Source organism: Nomascus leucogenys, chromosome 6 (assembly GCF_006542625.1).
Source record: "Nomascus leucogenys isolate Asia chromosome 6, Asia_NLE_v1, whole genome shotgun sequence".
In the NCBI taxonomy this organism is placed as follows: Eukaryota; Metazoa; Chordata; class Mammalia; order Primates; family Hylobatidae; genus Nomascus; species Nomascus leucogenys.
This window is the reverse complement of record NC_044386.1, coordinates 15863530-15881438: the sequence shown is the minus strand read 5'-3', so window position 1 is coordinate 15881438 and position 17909 is coordinate 15863530. Positions and strand designations below refer to the sequence as shown.

The window sequence follows — 17909 nt, the reverse complement described above, 5'->3', positions numbered from 1 at the left end:
GTCCCAGCTACTCGGGAGGCTGAGGCAGGAGAATGGCGTGAACCTGGGAAGCGGAGCTTGCAGTGAGCCGAGATCCCACAACTGCACTCCAGCCTGGGAGACAGCAAGACTCTGTCTCAAAAACAAAACAAAACAAAACAAAAAACTCTCAGCAAAGCGAGAGGGGTTCCTGCTAACAGCCCCCGACCTCACATATTGATTCCCAGGTCACTGCAGGAGCGGAAGAGAGCAGGCTTCTCTTCCCCGTGGCCCCACCCACTTCCCCCAGTGCGCACGTCAGACTCCAGTCCACTCTGGGATGCCCAGACAAGCCCTGGGCAGGTTCCTTCATTGACCCAAAAGCATCTGATGTAAACATCCTTGGGGCATTTGGAGATTCTCCAGGGACCCCATTTTATCTACCTAAGCATTTGGCTGTCTCACTGTTAAGATATCATCCAGCCCTCGTGGCCTATCCCTCATGGCCTGTGATAGCCATTTCTGGTTGCGTGAACATTAGTCATCCTGTCTGTGCGTTGTGACATGCCACGGTCTCTTGCAACGGCTTTGTCACAAGGTATCTGCATTTAAGATAGCCCAGTCACAGAGCATTATGAACAGCCCCACCCAATCAAGCCTGGCCAGGAGATTTCATCACCGTAATCTTAAGTTCTTTCCCAGAGCGCTTATAAGAACAATTAGATGCAGCCAGGCACGGCGGCTCATGCCTGTAATCCCAGCACTTTGGGAGGCCAAAGCAGGCGGATCACAAGGTCAGGAGTTCGAGACCAGTCTGGCCAGCATAGTGAAACCCCGTCTCTACTAAAAATACAAAAAAATTAGCTGGATGTGGTGGCGGGCGACTGCAGTCCCAGCTACTTGGGAGCCTGAGGCAGGAGAATCGCTTGAACCTGGGAGGTGGAGGTTGCAGTGAGCCAAGATCGTGCCTTTGCACTCCAGCCTGGTGACAGTGCAAGACTCCGTCTCAAAAAAAAAAAAAAAAAAAGAATAGTTAGATGCAATGCACCTAGGGTCGAGTCATTATCATTATCATTCTAATCATCACAAATGCAACTGACATTTAGCGAGCACTTACTGTTATGAACTTTACATGGAGTTTACTTTCCAATCATTCTCATCAACCCTCTGATGGTAGGAAGTATGGTTGCCTCCATTCTAAGACTCAGAGATGTTAGTGACCAGCCTAATCTTACCCAGTACCTGGTGCAGCCCGTATCCATACACAGTCTAACTCTGGATCCCACACTCTCAACCGCGAGGCAGGTAATACCTGGTTTCAGTGCACCTCAGGTTCGTCCTCCTAGGCTGCCGCTGGAGGACTAGCAGCTCTTCATTCCGTATTCCCTTTCATTGTCATAGACTATTTGTTAGAACTGTCTGTGGAATGAAATCAAAATATTTTTTAACAAATGGATATAAATCATGCATCATTTCTCTACGGCTAACATATATGTCTCCTGAAGTTGGAAATGAAATTCCAAACAGACTAGGCTATAATACATGATTGTTTTCCGCTCTGCCTCCCTTTTAAAGATGTCACAACCTGCCATTTATAATGCAGGGCGGTTTCTCGCTCCATCTCTCCTATCTTCTAACCTGTTAACAAAAACCCTCCTGCAGACGGCACCTTTTGGCATCTGCCTGCGGAGGTGTGGGATTTGGCCTTGCACGTTGGATTTTATGCAGTGTTTTTCTAAGTATTTTAATTATCTTTTCCAATTTTATATTGGCCCTTTAGACCTCTCACTACTCAAACCTTCCATCACAGTTCATTTATTACTGTCTGCTGAAAAGATGATGTGTTAGAATAAATTCTCATTCTCGTTTTTGAGGAGCAGGGCAAAAAAAAAGACTTGTCTCTGGCTTTTTGCTAGTTTGTTTATTTCTTGTTTCTTTCTTGAAGTAAAGAACAATAATTTGTGATAAAAGAATGCAGACAAGACACCTGATTATCCACATGGCAGTGTCACTGCAGGTCCCATCACCTGCGAGCTCACTTGCTGGCCGCTAGGGAGCACTTGGCAGTGGCAGCTCCCTTGTCCTGGGAAGGCCCTGAGAAATCAGATACTCCCGTGGTACTCTGTGTTCTCTCGGGACATCATTTTCCACTTCAGAACTGTCTGTTCTTTTTGTCAGCTACAAGTAAACTTTTGGAACTTGGCTTCCCTTCAGTGATTGCTAGCTTTTATTGCTACCTTGAAGTAATAGGTTTTGGCATTTGAAATTTGATTTTATGACAAAAGGATATGTCAATCATCTAGAAAGGAAGAGAAATTTATACATGAAATTGACATAATGAGAATACCTAACAAATTTATTCTAGTTAATACATTCTACTTATAAAAGATATTTATAGATCCTTAAATATCTAATTTGCAATTACTTTTTAGTGTTAGTCTAGCAGCAGATGTATCAATGAAAACTTAGCTGATGTTTATTAACATCACAAACATGACATTTTTGCTATAATGATAACAAAATTTAACTTGTTACTCTTTAACCTTGTACTGGAAATTCTAAGCAGTGCAGCAAAAAAAAAAAAAAAGAAAGAAAAAAGTGTAACTTTTGGGAAAGAGGGAGGAAAATATATTCCTTTCTGTGTACAATAAGATTTTCTCCTCCCAAACCTATGAGAATCAAGAATTGGGGGATAGGCTGGGTACAGTGGCTCACACCTGTAATCTCAGCACTTTGAGAGGTTGAAGTGGGCGGATCACTTGAGCACAGGAGTTCAAGACCAGCCTGGGCAACATGGCAAAAACCCGTCTCTACAAAAAAATACAAAAATTAGCCAGGTGTAGTGTCACACACGTGTAATCCCAGCTACTTGGGAGGCTGAGGTGGGAGGATGGCTTGAGTCTGGGAGATGGAGGTTACAGTGAGCTGAGATTACGTCACTGCACTCCAGCCTGGGCGACAGGGCCAGACCTCATTTCAAAAATTAAAAATTAGAAAAAGAATTGTGTCATGCCTATAATTCCAGCACTTTGGGAGGCCGAGGCATATGGATCACGAGGTCTGGAGTTCAAGACCAGCCTGGCCAACATCGTGAAACCCCGTCTCTACTAAAAATACAAAAATTAGCTGGGCATGGTGGCATGTGCCTGTAGTCCCAGCCACTCGGGAGGCTGAGACAGAAGAATCGCTTGAACCTGGGAGGTGGAGGTTGTAGTGAGCTGAGATCGTGCCACTGCACTCCAGCCTGGGCGACAGAGCAAGACTCCATCTCGAGAAAACAAACAAACAAACAAAATTGGCCAGGCATTGTGGCGTACCTATAGTCCTAGCTACCTTGGAGGTGTGAGGATTACCTGAGCCCAGGGAGTTCAAGGCTGTAGTGAGCCATGATCATGCCATTGCACTCCAGCCTGGATGACAAAGTAAGACCCTGTCTCAAAAACAAAAAACATGATTCTTTGTATCAGCTTTAATGTTAGTGTATTCTGGCAATGGGACCTTTTAAGAATTTTGCTTATTTCGTTGAGAATTTGCCTTAATGTATTTTTGAAATTTATCATTGGTCACAATAAACATTAATATAAAAAAGTACCTATGAGGTATTCTGAACAGTTTTAGGAGAGACTTGGTTTTTCCTGGGGTAGAGGCAATGAACCTATGCTAAATTTCATGGGCATTTCCTATACAGCCCTTCAAATTGCCCCTTAAAGTGTTAGGTCAGGATGAAAAGCTATTTCAAGTCAGTAGTAACAACTAGTTTATTTTATTGCTTGCATTTGGCCCACCAGGGTGGTGGCTGATGAAATGTGTATGAAGTAACAGGAGTCTTTGCTGAGTGATCAGCTGTTTATTCTTTTACTCTACAAATATTGAATGTTTACAGCGTGCCTGGCACTGATCAGGGCTGGGGTTTCCTGACTGCATGGACCTTCCTGGGTATATCCGTGGGGTTTGAATGGTGTGTGACCTCGTGTACGCATGTGTGAATTCATTTGTCATGAGTCAGATTTTATTAAAATTTAAAGGACCAACTTTTTACTTTAATGTTGTGAAACTTGGAAATGTCAATCTCTTTCAGTGTTGGAAAACTTGGGTGGTCAGCCAATTTTATATTATAATGTATTTTTAAAATAATAAATATTACTTAATAAAATATAACATTGGCCAGGCACGGTGGCTCACGCCTATAATCCCAGCACTTTGGGAGGCTGAGGCGGGCGGATCACGAGGTCAGGAGATCCAGACCATCCTGGCTAATATGGTGAAACCCCGTCTCTACTAAAAATACAAAAAAAAAAAATTAGCCAGGCGTGGTGGCAGGCGCCTATAGTCCCAGCTACTCGGGAGGCTGAGGCAGGAGATTGGCGTGAACCCGGGAGGCGGAGCTTGCAGTGAGCCGAGATCCTGCCACTGCAGATTGCGCCACTGGGCGACAGAGTGAGACTCCATCTCAAAAATAAATAAATAAATAAATAAATAAAAATAACATTATGTAATAAATTATTACTGAGTTACTTACTTGTAATTTACTGTGCCCAAAATAGCCTCCCCTGTCACCCTTTCTGACATACCATTTGTTGACTTCTGAGATTCTTCGGAGGTACCTTAGCCTTCTCTGATGGTGATACTCCTCCCTTTGTTTCCAGTGTGACAAGCTGAGCTCCTTTTGTGCATGATGACTGGGACTCTGCCGCGTATTTGCCACCATCCCCCAACAGACATCCACATTCACATTCACAAGCATCTATTTTTTATGTGCTGAATCATACTGAGAATTTCCCATGGTTTTTTCAGTCTTGAGGCCTAGTGTTGAAAAACTAATTATAATAAGCCTTAAAGTGGCTACTCTTGTCAAAGGGGTGGAGATTGCTTATTAACAAAGATTGTAAATAGGAGAGTAAGAAACAATAAATGGAGACTCTTGCTGGAGTTTTAGCATACATGTCTGCATTGGCGAGAACTGGTTTTAGACATTAAATTATTCCATGTTACGATTAATGCAGTTGCCGCTTATCACAACACTACTACTTACCCAGTCACTTGGAGTTAGACTTGAAAGCAAAAAAGTCCACAAATTTGTTAGTATTGTAAGCACATTTATTTTGTTCATTTGCTTAAATATCTTCTTATAAAACCTTTGTATTTTTTTTTAGAACTTAACCAAGAATTTTTATTTATGGGATATGTGTCAATGTTTTTTATTTGGCAGTTAGAAATTTTCTACTACTTATTTCACTTTTTTTTTTTTGAGACGAGGTCTCACTCTGTTACCCAGGCTGGAGCACAGTGGTGTGATAATGGCTCGCTGCACCCTTGAACTCCTGGGATCAGGTGATCCTCCTGCCCCAGCCTCCCAAGTAGCTGGGAGTACAGGTGTATGCCAGCACACTAGGCTAATTTTTAATTTTTTTTAGAAATGGGGTTCTTGCTATGTTGCCAGACTAGAAAATGATTATATGTTAGTTATGAATATACCTTGTCATATATGAAGAAAACCTTAATCATAGAAAGGGAAAAAGTTTAACTTTTGCACAATGTAGGTGCATTATCATTATTTTGCTGATATCTGATATGGTCTTTAACACAGTTTAAAAAGTCTTGAGAATAACAAATTATTTTGTATTTCTTAACCGTATTTCTTTGCTTTTACCTTTTAGAAGAAATCACTGATAAATATCTTTAAATTTGAATAATTCTTTTCTTACAGGCTTTTTTAAATTGATAAGCACTTGGCAAATAGTTCTGATTCTTTGTTTCTGTTTGTATGCATGAAATGATGGCCTTCCCACCTTCAAGTAATTTATGGTAATTTTTATAATCAACTTTATTGAGATATAATAAACACATAATTAAATACGTCCATTTAAAGTATACATTTCAGTGAATTTTGAATTTACACACCCATTTATCCACAACTGTGATCAAGATAAAAGGGAATCCTCTGCCCCAAAAGTTTCTCTGTGCCCCTTCCCAGGCAGTCCCAACCCCCGACACCTGGCCCTAGGAAACTACTGATCTAGTTTAGTCCCTCTAGTATATAGTTATCTTCTTTAGAGTTCTATGTAACTAAAATATGCCCTATGTAGTCTCCTGTGTCCAGCTTTCTCCAGCCATCCATGTGGCATGTATCACTATTCACTGCTTTTTTTGGTATTCCATTGAATAGACAGCAGTTTGTTTATCCATTCACCCATTGATTGTCTCATTTTTTGTTGTAAAAATATTTATTGCCAGCAACGTTAAAAGACATGATAGAATAGAATGTTCATGAGCTTGCCAGCACTGTTAATTCACAGTTAACCCTTGACAGTAACTATTGGAACTAGTTTCAGATTTGTAAATTTTCTTCCCAGCCTGCATTTTAAAAATAATATAGGCACAAAATAGCTTTTTTGCTTTTTTACAAAAAGCTACTGTAAATATAACTGTGCTCTATATTATGTGCGTAATTTTCTTTAAAAAGTATACAATAGGCTGGGCGCGGTGGCTCACGCCTGTAATCCCACCACTTTGGGAGGCCAAGGCGGGCAGATCACCTGAGGTCGGGAGTTCGAGACCAGCCTGACCAACATGGAGAACCCCTGTCTCTACTAAATATACAAAATTAGCCAGGTGTGGTGGTGCATGCCTATAATCCCAGCTACTCAGGAGGCTGAGGCAGGAGAATCACTTGAACCCGGAAGGCGGATGTCGCGGTGAGCTGAGATCGTGCCATTGCACTCCAGCCTGGTCAACAAGAGTGAAACTCTATCTCAAAAAAAAAAAGTATGCAATATTCATATAACTTACTATATTTGACTTGTCTAATTGTGGAATAATTAGAATTATTTTTTCTGTGAAACTGTTTTTAAGGTAACACTGTAGTGAATGTTTTCTAAAGGTTTTTTTTCTGTTCCTGAAATTTTCCTTGAAACAAATTTCCAGCATTGAAATTATTGGAGACTATATAGATTTCTTTTTATGTCTTTATAAAGTAACAGAGTTGAGTCAATAATAATAACAATAATTAGTTCCTGGCCGGGCATGGTGGCTCATGCCTGTAATCCCAGCACTTCGGGAGACCTAGGTGGGCAGATTGCTTGACTGCAGGAGTTTGAGACTGGCTTGGGCAACACTGCAAAACCCCATCTCTCCTAAAAATACAAAAATTTAGCCAGGTGTGTTGGTGTGCACCTGTTTTCCCAGCTACTCAGGAGGCTGAGCTGGGAGAATCACCTGAGCCTGGGAAGTTGAGGCTGCAGTGAGCCTTGATCACACCACTGCCCGCCAGTGCAGGTGACGGGAGTGAGACCCTGTATCAAAATAATAATAATAATAATAATAAGTCATAATAATAAGTTCCTAGATTTGGGTCAGTTGGGCCGGACTTTGAATTTTGGTTGTGCGACCCTGAGAAAGTTATTTTTCTTCTCTGAACCTTTGTTGTTGGTTTTTCTCTCAGATATGAAAATTCTAATATTATATACATATTATATACCTAGGACAATTCTGTCAGATAATCATGTTGTTTTCCAAAAAGATTATACTAATTTATAGTACTAACAACCACTGTATAAATGTCTCTTCTCTACTAATCTTTATCATTCTGAAATTTTTTGCTAATTCGACAGAACTGATCTCATATTTACCTTAATTTGTACGTGTTCGATTTCTAGGAAGGAAAAAAGCAGTACTCTGGATTTGCATTTCTCCCTATTTTTGTTGCTCATGTATATGTCAGTGGATCTTTTAATTCTTTCCCTCTCCATTGTTTGCCTTTTTTTTCCTGCCATTATTGCTTTTTCTTTATAAAGAAATTAATCTTGGCCTAGCGTGGTGGTTCACACCTGTAATCCCGGCACTTTGGGGAGCCAAGGTGGGCAGGTCACTTGAGGTTGGGAGTTCAAGACCAGCCTGACCAACATGGAGAAACCTCGTATCTACTAAAAATACAAAATTAGCCAGGCGTGGTGGCACATGCCTGTAATCCCAGCTACTTAGCAGGTTAAAGCAGGAGAATCGCTTGAACCTGGGAGGCACAGGGTGCGGTGAGCCAAGATCGTGCCACTGCACCCCAGGCTGGGTGAAACAGCAAAACTCCGTCTCAAAAAAAAAAAAGGGGGGGAAAGAAATTGAACTTTTCTCAGTGTTAAATCTCCAGTTGTTTCCTTTTGCAATTTATGTTGATTCAGAGCGGTGTGTGGTTTCCTTCTTCCCACTCTCCTGTGGTCCTTGTGTGAGTCCAAGTTCTTTTTGTAGGTCATTTTCATCGATATTGCCAACAAGTCTGCCCCCAGGTTTGTGTGTATGTGTCTGGTTTTCTTTTCTTTTTTAACAGCTTTTTTTGGTCACAAGAATGCAGCTCCTCGGTCACAATAGAAAATTAGCAAATCTTAGATATGATCCAGAAAACACCTGGCTTCAGTTGCTTAGATACTTGTTGTTGGTAACAGATTCCTGTAAGTGCCTGTTTATTTTTATTTTTCCTCAAACAGCATTATGTTAACTTCCACTTAGTATCCTCAGGCCAAGATAAGACCATAAAAAATCCTTTGGAGAAATTAAAAATAGAGATGTGATGATTGCCTAAGGAAGACAGGTCCAGATCTATTTAGATTTTCCATCAGCATTTATTTAATTTAATTTTTTTTTTTTTTTTAAAGACAGGGTCTTAACTGTGTCACCCAGGTTCCCAGGCTGGAGTACACATGCGATTATAGTTCACTGTAACCTTGAACTCCTGGGTTCATGTAATACTCCTGCCTCAGCCAAGCCAGGAGCTGGGACTGCAGGTGTGCACCAACACACCTGGCTAATTTTTTTAAATTCTTGGCTTGGCGTGGTGGCTCATGCCTGTAATCCCAGCACTTTGGAAGGCCAAGGTGGGAGGATTGCTTGAGGCCAGGAGTTTGAGACCAGCCTGGACAACATAGTGAGACCCACATGTCTACAAACAAAACAAAACAAAAAAAACCCCCTCTCCAAGTACTCTCTCTCCACATTTTTACATCTAAAGAAAATAATAGGGGTGGAGCCAAGATGGCCGAATAGGAACAGCTCCGGTCTCCAGCTCCCAGCCCCAGTGACACAGAAGACGGGTGATTTCTGCATTTCTGCTTGAGGTACCGGTTTCATCTCACTAGGGAGTGCCCAACAGTGGGTGCAGGACAGTCGGTGAAGCGCACTGTGCGCGAGCCGAAGCAGGGCGAGGCATTGCCTCACTCGGGAAGCGCAAGGGGTCAGGGAGTTCCCTTTCCTAGTCAAAGAAAGGGGAAGCAGACGGCACCTGGAATATCGGGTCAGTCCCATCCTAATACTGCGCTTTTCCAACGGGCCTGGAAAACGGCACACTAGGAGATTGTGTCCCGCACCTGGCTCGGAGGGTCCTATGCCCACGGAGTCTCGCTAATTGCTAGCACAGCAGTCTGAGATCAAGCTGCGAGGCAGCAGCGAGGCTGGGGGAGGGGCGCCCGCCATTGCCCAGGCTTGCTTAGGTAAACAAAGCAGCCAGGAAGCTCGAACTGGGTGGAGCCCACCACAGCTCAAGGAGGCCTGCCTGCCTCTGTAGGCTCCACCTCTGGGGGCAGGGTACAGACAAACAAAAACTCTGCAAGAACTTCCACAGACTTAAATGTCCCTGTCTGACTGACAGCTTTGAAGAGAGTAGTGGTTCTCCCAGCATGCAGCTGGAGATCTGAGAACGGTCAGACTGCCTCCTAAAGTGGGTCCCTCACCCCTGAGCAGCCTAACTAGGAGGCACCCCCCCAGTAGGGACAGACTGACACCTCATTCAACCCGGTACTTCTCTGAGACAAAACTTTCAGAGGAACTATCAGACAGCTGAATTTGTGGTCTCAACGAAAATCTGCTGGTCTGCAGCCACTGCTGCTGACACCCAGCCAAACAGGGTCTGGAGTGCACCTCTAGTAAACTCCAACAGACCTGCAGCTGAGGGTCCTGTCTGGTAGAAGGAAAACTAACAAACAGAAAGGACATCCACACCAAAAACCCATCTGTACATCACCACCATCAAAGACAAAAAGTAGATAAAACCACAAAGATGGGGAAAAAACAGACCAAAAAAACTGGAAACTCTAAAAAACAGAGCACCTCTCCTCCTCCAAAGGAACGCAGTTCCTCACCAGCAACGGAACAAAGCTGGATGGAGGATGACTTTGATGAGTTGAGAGAAGAAGGCTTCAGACGATCAAACTACTCTGAGCTACGAGAGGAAATTCAAAACAACAGGAAAGAAGTTAAAAACTTTGAAAAAAAATTAGAAGAATGGATAACTAGAATAACCAATGGAGAGAAGGGCTTCAAGGAGCTGATGGAGCTGAAAGCCAAGTTTCGAGAACTACGCGAAGATTGCAGAAGCCTCAGTAGCAGATGCGATCAACTGGAAGAAAGGGTATCGCTGATGGAAGATGAAATGAATGAAATGAAGAGAGAAGGGAAGTTTAGAGAAAAAAGGATAAAAAGAAATGAACAAAGCCTCCAAGAAATTTGGGACTATGTGAAAAGACCAAACCTATGTCTGATTGGTGTACCTGAAAATGATGGGGAGAATGGAACCAAGTTGGAAAACACTCTGCAGGATATTATCCAGGAGAACTTCCCCAATCTAGCAAGGCAGGCCAGCATTCAGATTCAGGAAATACAGAGAACGCCACAAAGATACTCCTCGAGAAGGGCAACTCCAAGACACATTATTGTCAGATTCACCAAAGTTGAAATGAAAGAAAAAATGTTAAGGGCAGCCAGAGAGAAAGGTCGGGTTACCCACAAAGGGAAGCCCATCAGACTAACAGCTGATCTCTCAGCAGAAACTCTACAAGCCAGAAGAGAGTGGGGGCCGATATTCAACATTCTTAAAGAAAAGAATTTTCAACCCAGAATCTCCTATCCCGCCAAACTAAGCTTCATAAGTGAAGGAGAAATAAAACACTTTACAGACAAGCAAACGCTGAGTGATTTTGTCACCACCAGGCCTGCCCTAAAAGAGCTCCTGAAGGAAGCACTAAACATGGAAAGGAACAACCGGTACCAGCCACTGCAAAAACATGCCAAATTGTAAAGACCATCGAGGCTAGGAAGAAACTATAGCAACTAACGAGCAAAATAACCAACTAACATCATAATGACAGGATCAGATTCACACATAACAATATTAACGTTAAATGTAAATGGGCTAAATGCTCCAATCAAAAGACACAGACTGGCAAACTGGATAAGGAGTCAGGACCCATCAGTGTGCTGTATTCAGGAAACCCATCTCACGTGCAGAGACACCCATAGACTCAAAATAAAGGGATGGAGGAAGATCTATCAAGCAACTGGAAAACAAAAAAAGGCAGGGGTTGCAATCCTAGTCTCTGATAAAATAGACTTTAAACCAACAAAGATCAAAAGAGACAAAGAAGGCCATTACATAATGGTAAAGGGATCAATTCAACAAGAAGAGCTAACTATCCTAAATATATATGCACCCAACACAGGAGCACCCAGATTCATAAAGCAAGTCCTGAGTGACCTACAAAGGGACTTAAACTCCCACACAATAATAATGGGAGATTTTAACACCCCACTGTCAGCATTAGACAGATCAACGAGACAGAAAGTTAACAAGGATATCCAGGAATTGAACTCAGCTCTACATAAAGTGGACCTAATAGACATCTACAGAACTCTCCACCCCAAGTCAACAGAATATACATTTTTTTCAGCACCACACCACACCTATTCCAAAATTGACCACATAGTTGGAAGTAAAGCTCTCCTCAGCAAATGTAAAAGAACAGAAATTATAACAAACTGTCTCTCAGACCACAGTGCAATCAAACTAGAACTCAGGATTAAGAAACTCACTCAAAACCGCTCAACTACATGGAAACTGAACAACCTGCTCCTGAATGACTATTGGGTACATAATGAAATGAAGGCAGAAATAAAGACGTTCTTTGAAACCAACGAGAACAAAGACACAACATACCAGAATCTCTGGGACACATTCAAAGCAGTGTGTAGAGGGAAATTTATAGCACTAAATGCCCACAAGAGAAAGCAGGAAAGATCCAAAATTGACTCCCTAACATCACAATTAAAAGAACTAGAAAAGCAAGAGCAAACACAATCAAAAGCTAGCAGAAGGCTAGAAATAACTAAAATCAGAGCAGAACTGAAGGAAATAGAGACACAAAAAACCCTTCAAAAAATTAATGAATCCAGGAGCTGGTTTTTTGAAAAGATCAACAAAATTGATGGACCGCTAGCAAGACTAATAAAGAAGAAAAGAGAGAAGAATCAAATAGATGCAATAAAAAACGAAAAAGGGGATATCACCACCGATCCCACAGAAATACAATCTACCATCAGAGAATACTACAAACACCTCTATGCAAATAAACTAGAAAATCTAGAAGAAATGGATAAATTCCTCGACAAATACACCCTCCCAAGACTAAACCAGGAAGAAGTTGAATCTCTGAATAGACCAATAACAGGTTCTGAAATTGTGGCAATAATCAATAGCTTACCAACCAAAAAGAGTCCAGGACCTGATGGATTCACAGCTGAATTCTACCAGAGGTACAAGGAAGAACTGGTACCATTCCTTCTGAAACTATTCCAATCGATAGAAAAAGAGGGAATCCTCCCTAACACATTTTATGAAGCCAGCATCGTCCTGATACCAAAACCTGGCAGAGACATAACCAAAAAAGAGAATTTCAGACCAATATCCTTGATGAACATTGATGCAAAAATCCTCAATAAAATACTGGCAAACCGAATCCAGCAGCACATCAAAAAGCTTATCCACCATGATCAAGTGGGCTTCATCCCTGGGATGCAAGGCTGGTTCAACATACGCAAATCAATAAATGTAATCCAGCATATAAACAGAACCAAAGACAAAAACCACATGATTATCTCAATAGATGCAGAAAAGGCCTTTGACAAAATTCAACAACCCTTCATGCTAAAAACTCTCAATAAATTAGGTATTGATGGGACATATCTCAAAATAATAAGAGCTATCTACGACAAACCCACAGCCAATATCATACTGAATGGGCAAAAACTGGAAGCATTCCCTCTGAAAACTGGCACAAGACAGGGATGCCCTCTATCACCGCTCCTATTCAACATAGTGTTGGAAGTTCTGGCCAGGGCAATCAGGCAGGAGAAGGAAATAAAGGGTATTCAATTAGGAAAAGAGGAAGTCAAATTGTCCCTGTTTGCAGATGACATGATTGTATATCTAGAAAACCCCATTGTCTCAGCCCAAAATCTCCTTAAGCTGATTAGCAACTTCAGCGAAGTCTCAGGATACAAAATTAATGTACAAAAATCACAAGCATTCTTGTACACCAATAACAGACAAACAGAGAGCCAAATCATGAGTGAACTCCCATTCACAATTGCTTCAAAGAGAATAAAATACCTAGGAATCCAACTTACAAGGGATGTGAAGGACCTCTTCAAGGAGAACTACAAACCACTGCTCAATGAAATAAAAGAGGATACAAACAAATGGAAGAACATTCCATGCTCATGGGTTGGAAGAATCAATATCGTGAAAATGGCCATACTGCCCAAGGTAATTTATAGATTCAATGCCATCCCCATCAAGCTACCAATGACTTTCTTCACAGAATTGGAAAAAACTACTTTAAAGTTCATATGGAACCAAAAAAGAGCCCGCATCGCCAAGTCAATCCTAAGCCAAAAGAACAAAGCTGGAGGCATCACGCTACCTGACTTTAAACTATACTACAAGGCTACAGTAACCAAAACAGCATGGTACTGGTACCACAACAGAGACATAGATCAATGGAACAGAACAGAGCCCTCAGAAATGATGCCACATAGCTACAACTATCTGATCTTTGACAAACCTGACAAAAACAAGAAATGGGGAAAGGATTCCCTATTTAATAAATGGTGCTGGGAAAACTGGCTAGCCATATGTAGAAAGCTGCAACTGGATCCCTTCCTTACACCTTATACAAAAATTAATTCAAGATGGATTAAAGACTTATATGTTAGACCTAAAACCATTAAAATCCTACAAGAAAACCTAGGCAATACCATTCAGGACATAGGCGTGGGCAAGGACTTCATGTCTAAAACACCAAAAGCAATGGCAACAAAAGCCAAAATCGACAAATGGGATCTCATTAAACTAAAGAGCTTCTGCACAGCAAAAGAAACTATCATCAGAATGAACAGGCAACCTACAGAATGGGAGAAAATTTTTGCAACCTACTCATCTGACAAAGGGCTAATATCCAGAATCTACAATGAACTCAAACAAATTTACAAGAAAAAAACAAACAACCCCATCAAAAAGTGGGCAGAGGACATGAACAAACACTTCTCAAAAGAAGACATTTATGCAGCCAGAAAACACATGAAGAAATGCTCATCATCACTGGCCATCAGAGAAATGCAAATCAAAACCACAGTGAGATACCATCTCACACCAGTTAGAATGGCCATCATTAAAAAATCAGGAAACAACAGGTGCTGGAGAGGATGTGGAGAAATAGGAACACTTTTACACTGTTGGTGGGACTGTAAACTAGTTCAACCATTGTGGAAGTCAGTGTGGCGATTCCTCAGGGATCTCGAACTAGAAATACCATTTGACCCAGCCATCCCATTACTGGGTATATACCCAAAGGACTATAAATCATGCTGCTATAAAGACACATGCACACGTATGTTTATTGCGGCACTATTCACAATAGCAAAGAGTTGGAACCAACCCAAATGTCCAACAACAATAGACTGGATTAAGAAAATGTGGCACATATACACCATGGAATACTATGCAGCCATAAAAAATGATGAGTTCGTGTCCTTTGTAGGGACATGGATGAAACTGGAAACCATCATTCTCAGTAAACTATCGCAAGGACAAAAAACCAAACACCGCATGTTCTCACTCATAGGTGGGAATTGAACAATGAGAACTCATGGACACAGGAAAGGGAACATCACACTCCGGGGACTGTTGTGGGGTGGGGGGAGGGGGGAGGGACAGCATTAGGAGATACACCTAATGCTAAATGACGAGTTAATGGGTGCAGGAAATCAACATGGCACATGGATACATATGTAACAAACCTGCACATTGTGCACATGTACCCTAAAATAAATAAAAAAAAAAAAAAAAAAAAAAAAAAAAAAAAAAAAAAAAAAAAAAATAATAAATTTTTCATTACGCTCTGATAGCTGTACAGAAAACTATTTCTTTATTGTTGTCATGACTGTGACTCCCCGAGGTAATTCTTTGGTAGCATATATAGGAGGCTTGTATGTAAGGTGGACACTATGTTTATTTCATTGATTATCTCTGAGCATGCTATAGTTCTTTATCTTCCTCCTTTTATGTGCACTGTGTAATGTCCTCATCGTTTTAAAAGTGAGTTGCTATGGGCCAGGCGCGGTGGCTCACGCCTGTAATCCCAGAACTTTGGGAGGCCAAGGTTGGTGGATCACTTGAGGTCAGGAGTTCAAGACCAGCCTGGCCAACATGGTGAAACCCAGTCTCTACAAAAAATGCAAAAAAAAAAAAAAAAATTAGCTAGGCATGGTGGCACACACCTGTAATCCCAGCTACTCGGGAGGCTGAGGCACGAGAATCACTTGAACCCGGGAGGCAGAGGTTGCAGTGAGCCAAGATCGTGCCACTGCACTCCAGCCTGGGTGACAGAGTGAGACTCTGTCTCAAAACAAAAAAACAAGTGAGTGGTTATGTATCTATTTTTTGTTTCTTTGCCTTTTCAATAGCACCTAGTAATTTTATATTATCAGAGGTATTCTACGTTTTCTTCAGTGTGAAAAACCAACATAAAATTAAATACATTTATTTTCTTCTAGACGGCAATGGACGTGATGCAGTTCAGCAAGGAGGAAGTTCGGGAAGTGTCAAGGCTGCTTGCTGGTATACTGCATCTTGGGAACATAGAATTTATCACTGCTGGTGGGGCGCAGGTTCCCTTCAAAACAGGTAAGATTATGCCTGCCTGCCCTCCTCACTCCTTTTGTTCCCCGTAGGAAACTTAAACCGAAATTATTGACTGTGTAGTCTTTTAGAGAGAAAATTCTGGCCAGGTGCGATGGCTCTTGCCTGTAACCCCAGCGCTTTGGGAGGCGGAGACGGGCAGATTGCTTGAGCCCAGTAGTTCGAGACCAGCCTGGGCAATGTGGCCAAACCCCATCTCTACTAAAAATACAAAAATTAGCCAGGCATGATGGTGTGCTCCTGTAGTCCCAGCTGCTTGGGAGGCTGAGGTGGGAGGATCACCTGAGCCTCTGTGAGTCGAAGCTGCAATGAGCTGAGATGATGCCACTGCACTCCAGTCTGGGTGACAGAGTGAGATCTTGTCTCACAAAAGAAGAAAAAAAGAGAAAATGTTCTGACTCCTTGAATAGAGAGCTACAGAATGTTAGTTGTATCAGATATGAAGCATCGGTTAGGAATGGCTCAGAGTGTATGAAAAGTTACTAGTCAATTGGGATAGCGACTGTGTTCTCTTTTTAAAAAGAAGGAAAATGAGTCAAGTACATGGAAATATGAGCAACCAGGAATCGACATAGGAAAGTGTTGAGAGTCAGGTGGCATAGTCCTGTTGAGTGCCAGCGTGGTAAAATGGTTAAGACCCTTTGTTTTGCAAGCCAGTTTGCTGGGTTCATAGCCCTCCCCCGCTTCATGCTGTTTCCTGTGTTATTTATCCCCTGAACACTCGTGACTTCTCACCTGTACAGTGTCTCAGAGATTTGCTGTCAAGATAAAATGAGTTAACATATAGCTATGTCAGTTGTCATTTTGCATGAGTGACTTATGTATTAATTTTTAAAACTTTTCTGATGAAAGCAATAGATGAGGTCATGGAAGCTGGAAATTGGATGAGTTGAAGTTCAAAGTGGTTCTAGAGGAGACCAGAACTGTAGGCCAATAATTCTCAAATGTCTGGTTCCACCCAGCACCTCTTAATATTCTCAAAAATCAGAGAACCCCAGAGAGCTTTTGTTTATGTGGGTTGTATCTGTTGATGTTTACCACATTAAAAGTTAAAACTTTGGCTGGGCACAGTGGCTCATGCCTGTAATCCTAGCGCTTTGGGAGGATGAGGCAGGTGGATCACTTGAGGTCAGGAGTTCGAGACCAACCTGGCCAACAGGGTGAAACCCTGTCTCCACTAAAAACAAAAAATTAGCCAGGTGTGGTGGTGTGCACCTGTAATTCCAGCTACTTGGGAGACTGAGGCACGAGAATCTCTTGAACCCGGGAGGTGGAGGTTGCAATGAGCCAAGATCACGCCAGTGCACTATAGCCTGGGTGACAAAGTGAGACTCTATCTCAAAAAAAAGTGAAAACTTCAAAAGTTAAAATGAGATGTTTAAAAAATGTTCTTTATTAATTTAAAAAGAACAATAATAAACCCATTGCATACTAAAGTAAATGTTCCATTTTTATTTAAAAGACTATTTTCCAAATCAGAAAACAGGAAGAATAGTCCCATTGTCTTATCTTTTTGCAAATTTCTTTAATGTCTGACATATTGAAAGACAGTTGGGAGCTGGGCTCAGTGGCTCATGCCTGTAATCCCAGAACTTTGGGAGGCCGAGGTAGGTGGATCCCGTGAGGTCAGGAGTTTGAGACCAGCCAGGCCGATATGGTGAAACCCGTCTCTACTAAAAATACAAAAATTAGCCAGGTGTGGTGGCGGGCACCTGTAATCCTAGCTACTTGGGAAGCTGAGGCAAGAGAATCGCTTGAACCCGGGAGGCGGAGGTTGCAGTGAGCTGAGATCATGCCACCGTACTCCAGCCTGGGCTACAGAGTGAGACTCCATCTCAGAAAAAAAAAAAAAAAAAACAAAGAAAGTAGGCCGGGCGCGGTTGCTCACGCCTGTAATCCCAGCACTTTGGGAGGCCGAGGCGGGTGGATCACGAGGTCA

At 42.0% G+C, this 17909-nt stretch overlaps 1 protein-coding gene across 1 annotated transcript in view; it reads left to right on the top strand.

Annotated features, from left to right (window-relative positions):
• The window catches only part of MYO10 (myosin X), a 274349-nt gene that overhangs the window by 154187 nt on the left and 102253 nt on the right, over window positions 1–17909 (top strand). The window contains exon 10 of the mRNA XM_003263177.3: window positions 15826–15955. Coding sequence (XP_003263225.3) covers window positions 15826–15955 — 130 coding nt within the window. The remainder of the gene's footprint in view (window positions 1–15825; window positions 15956–17909) is intronic.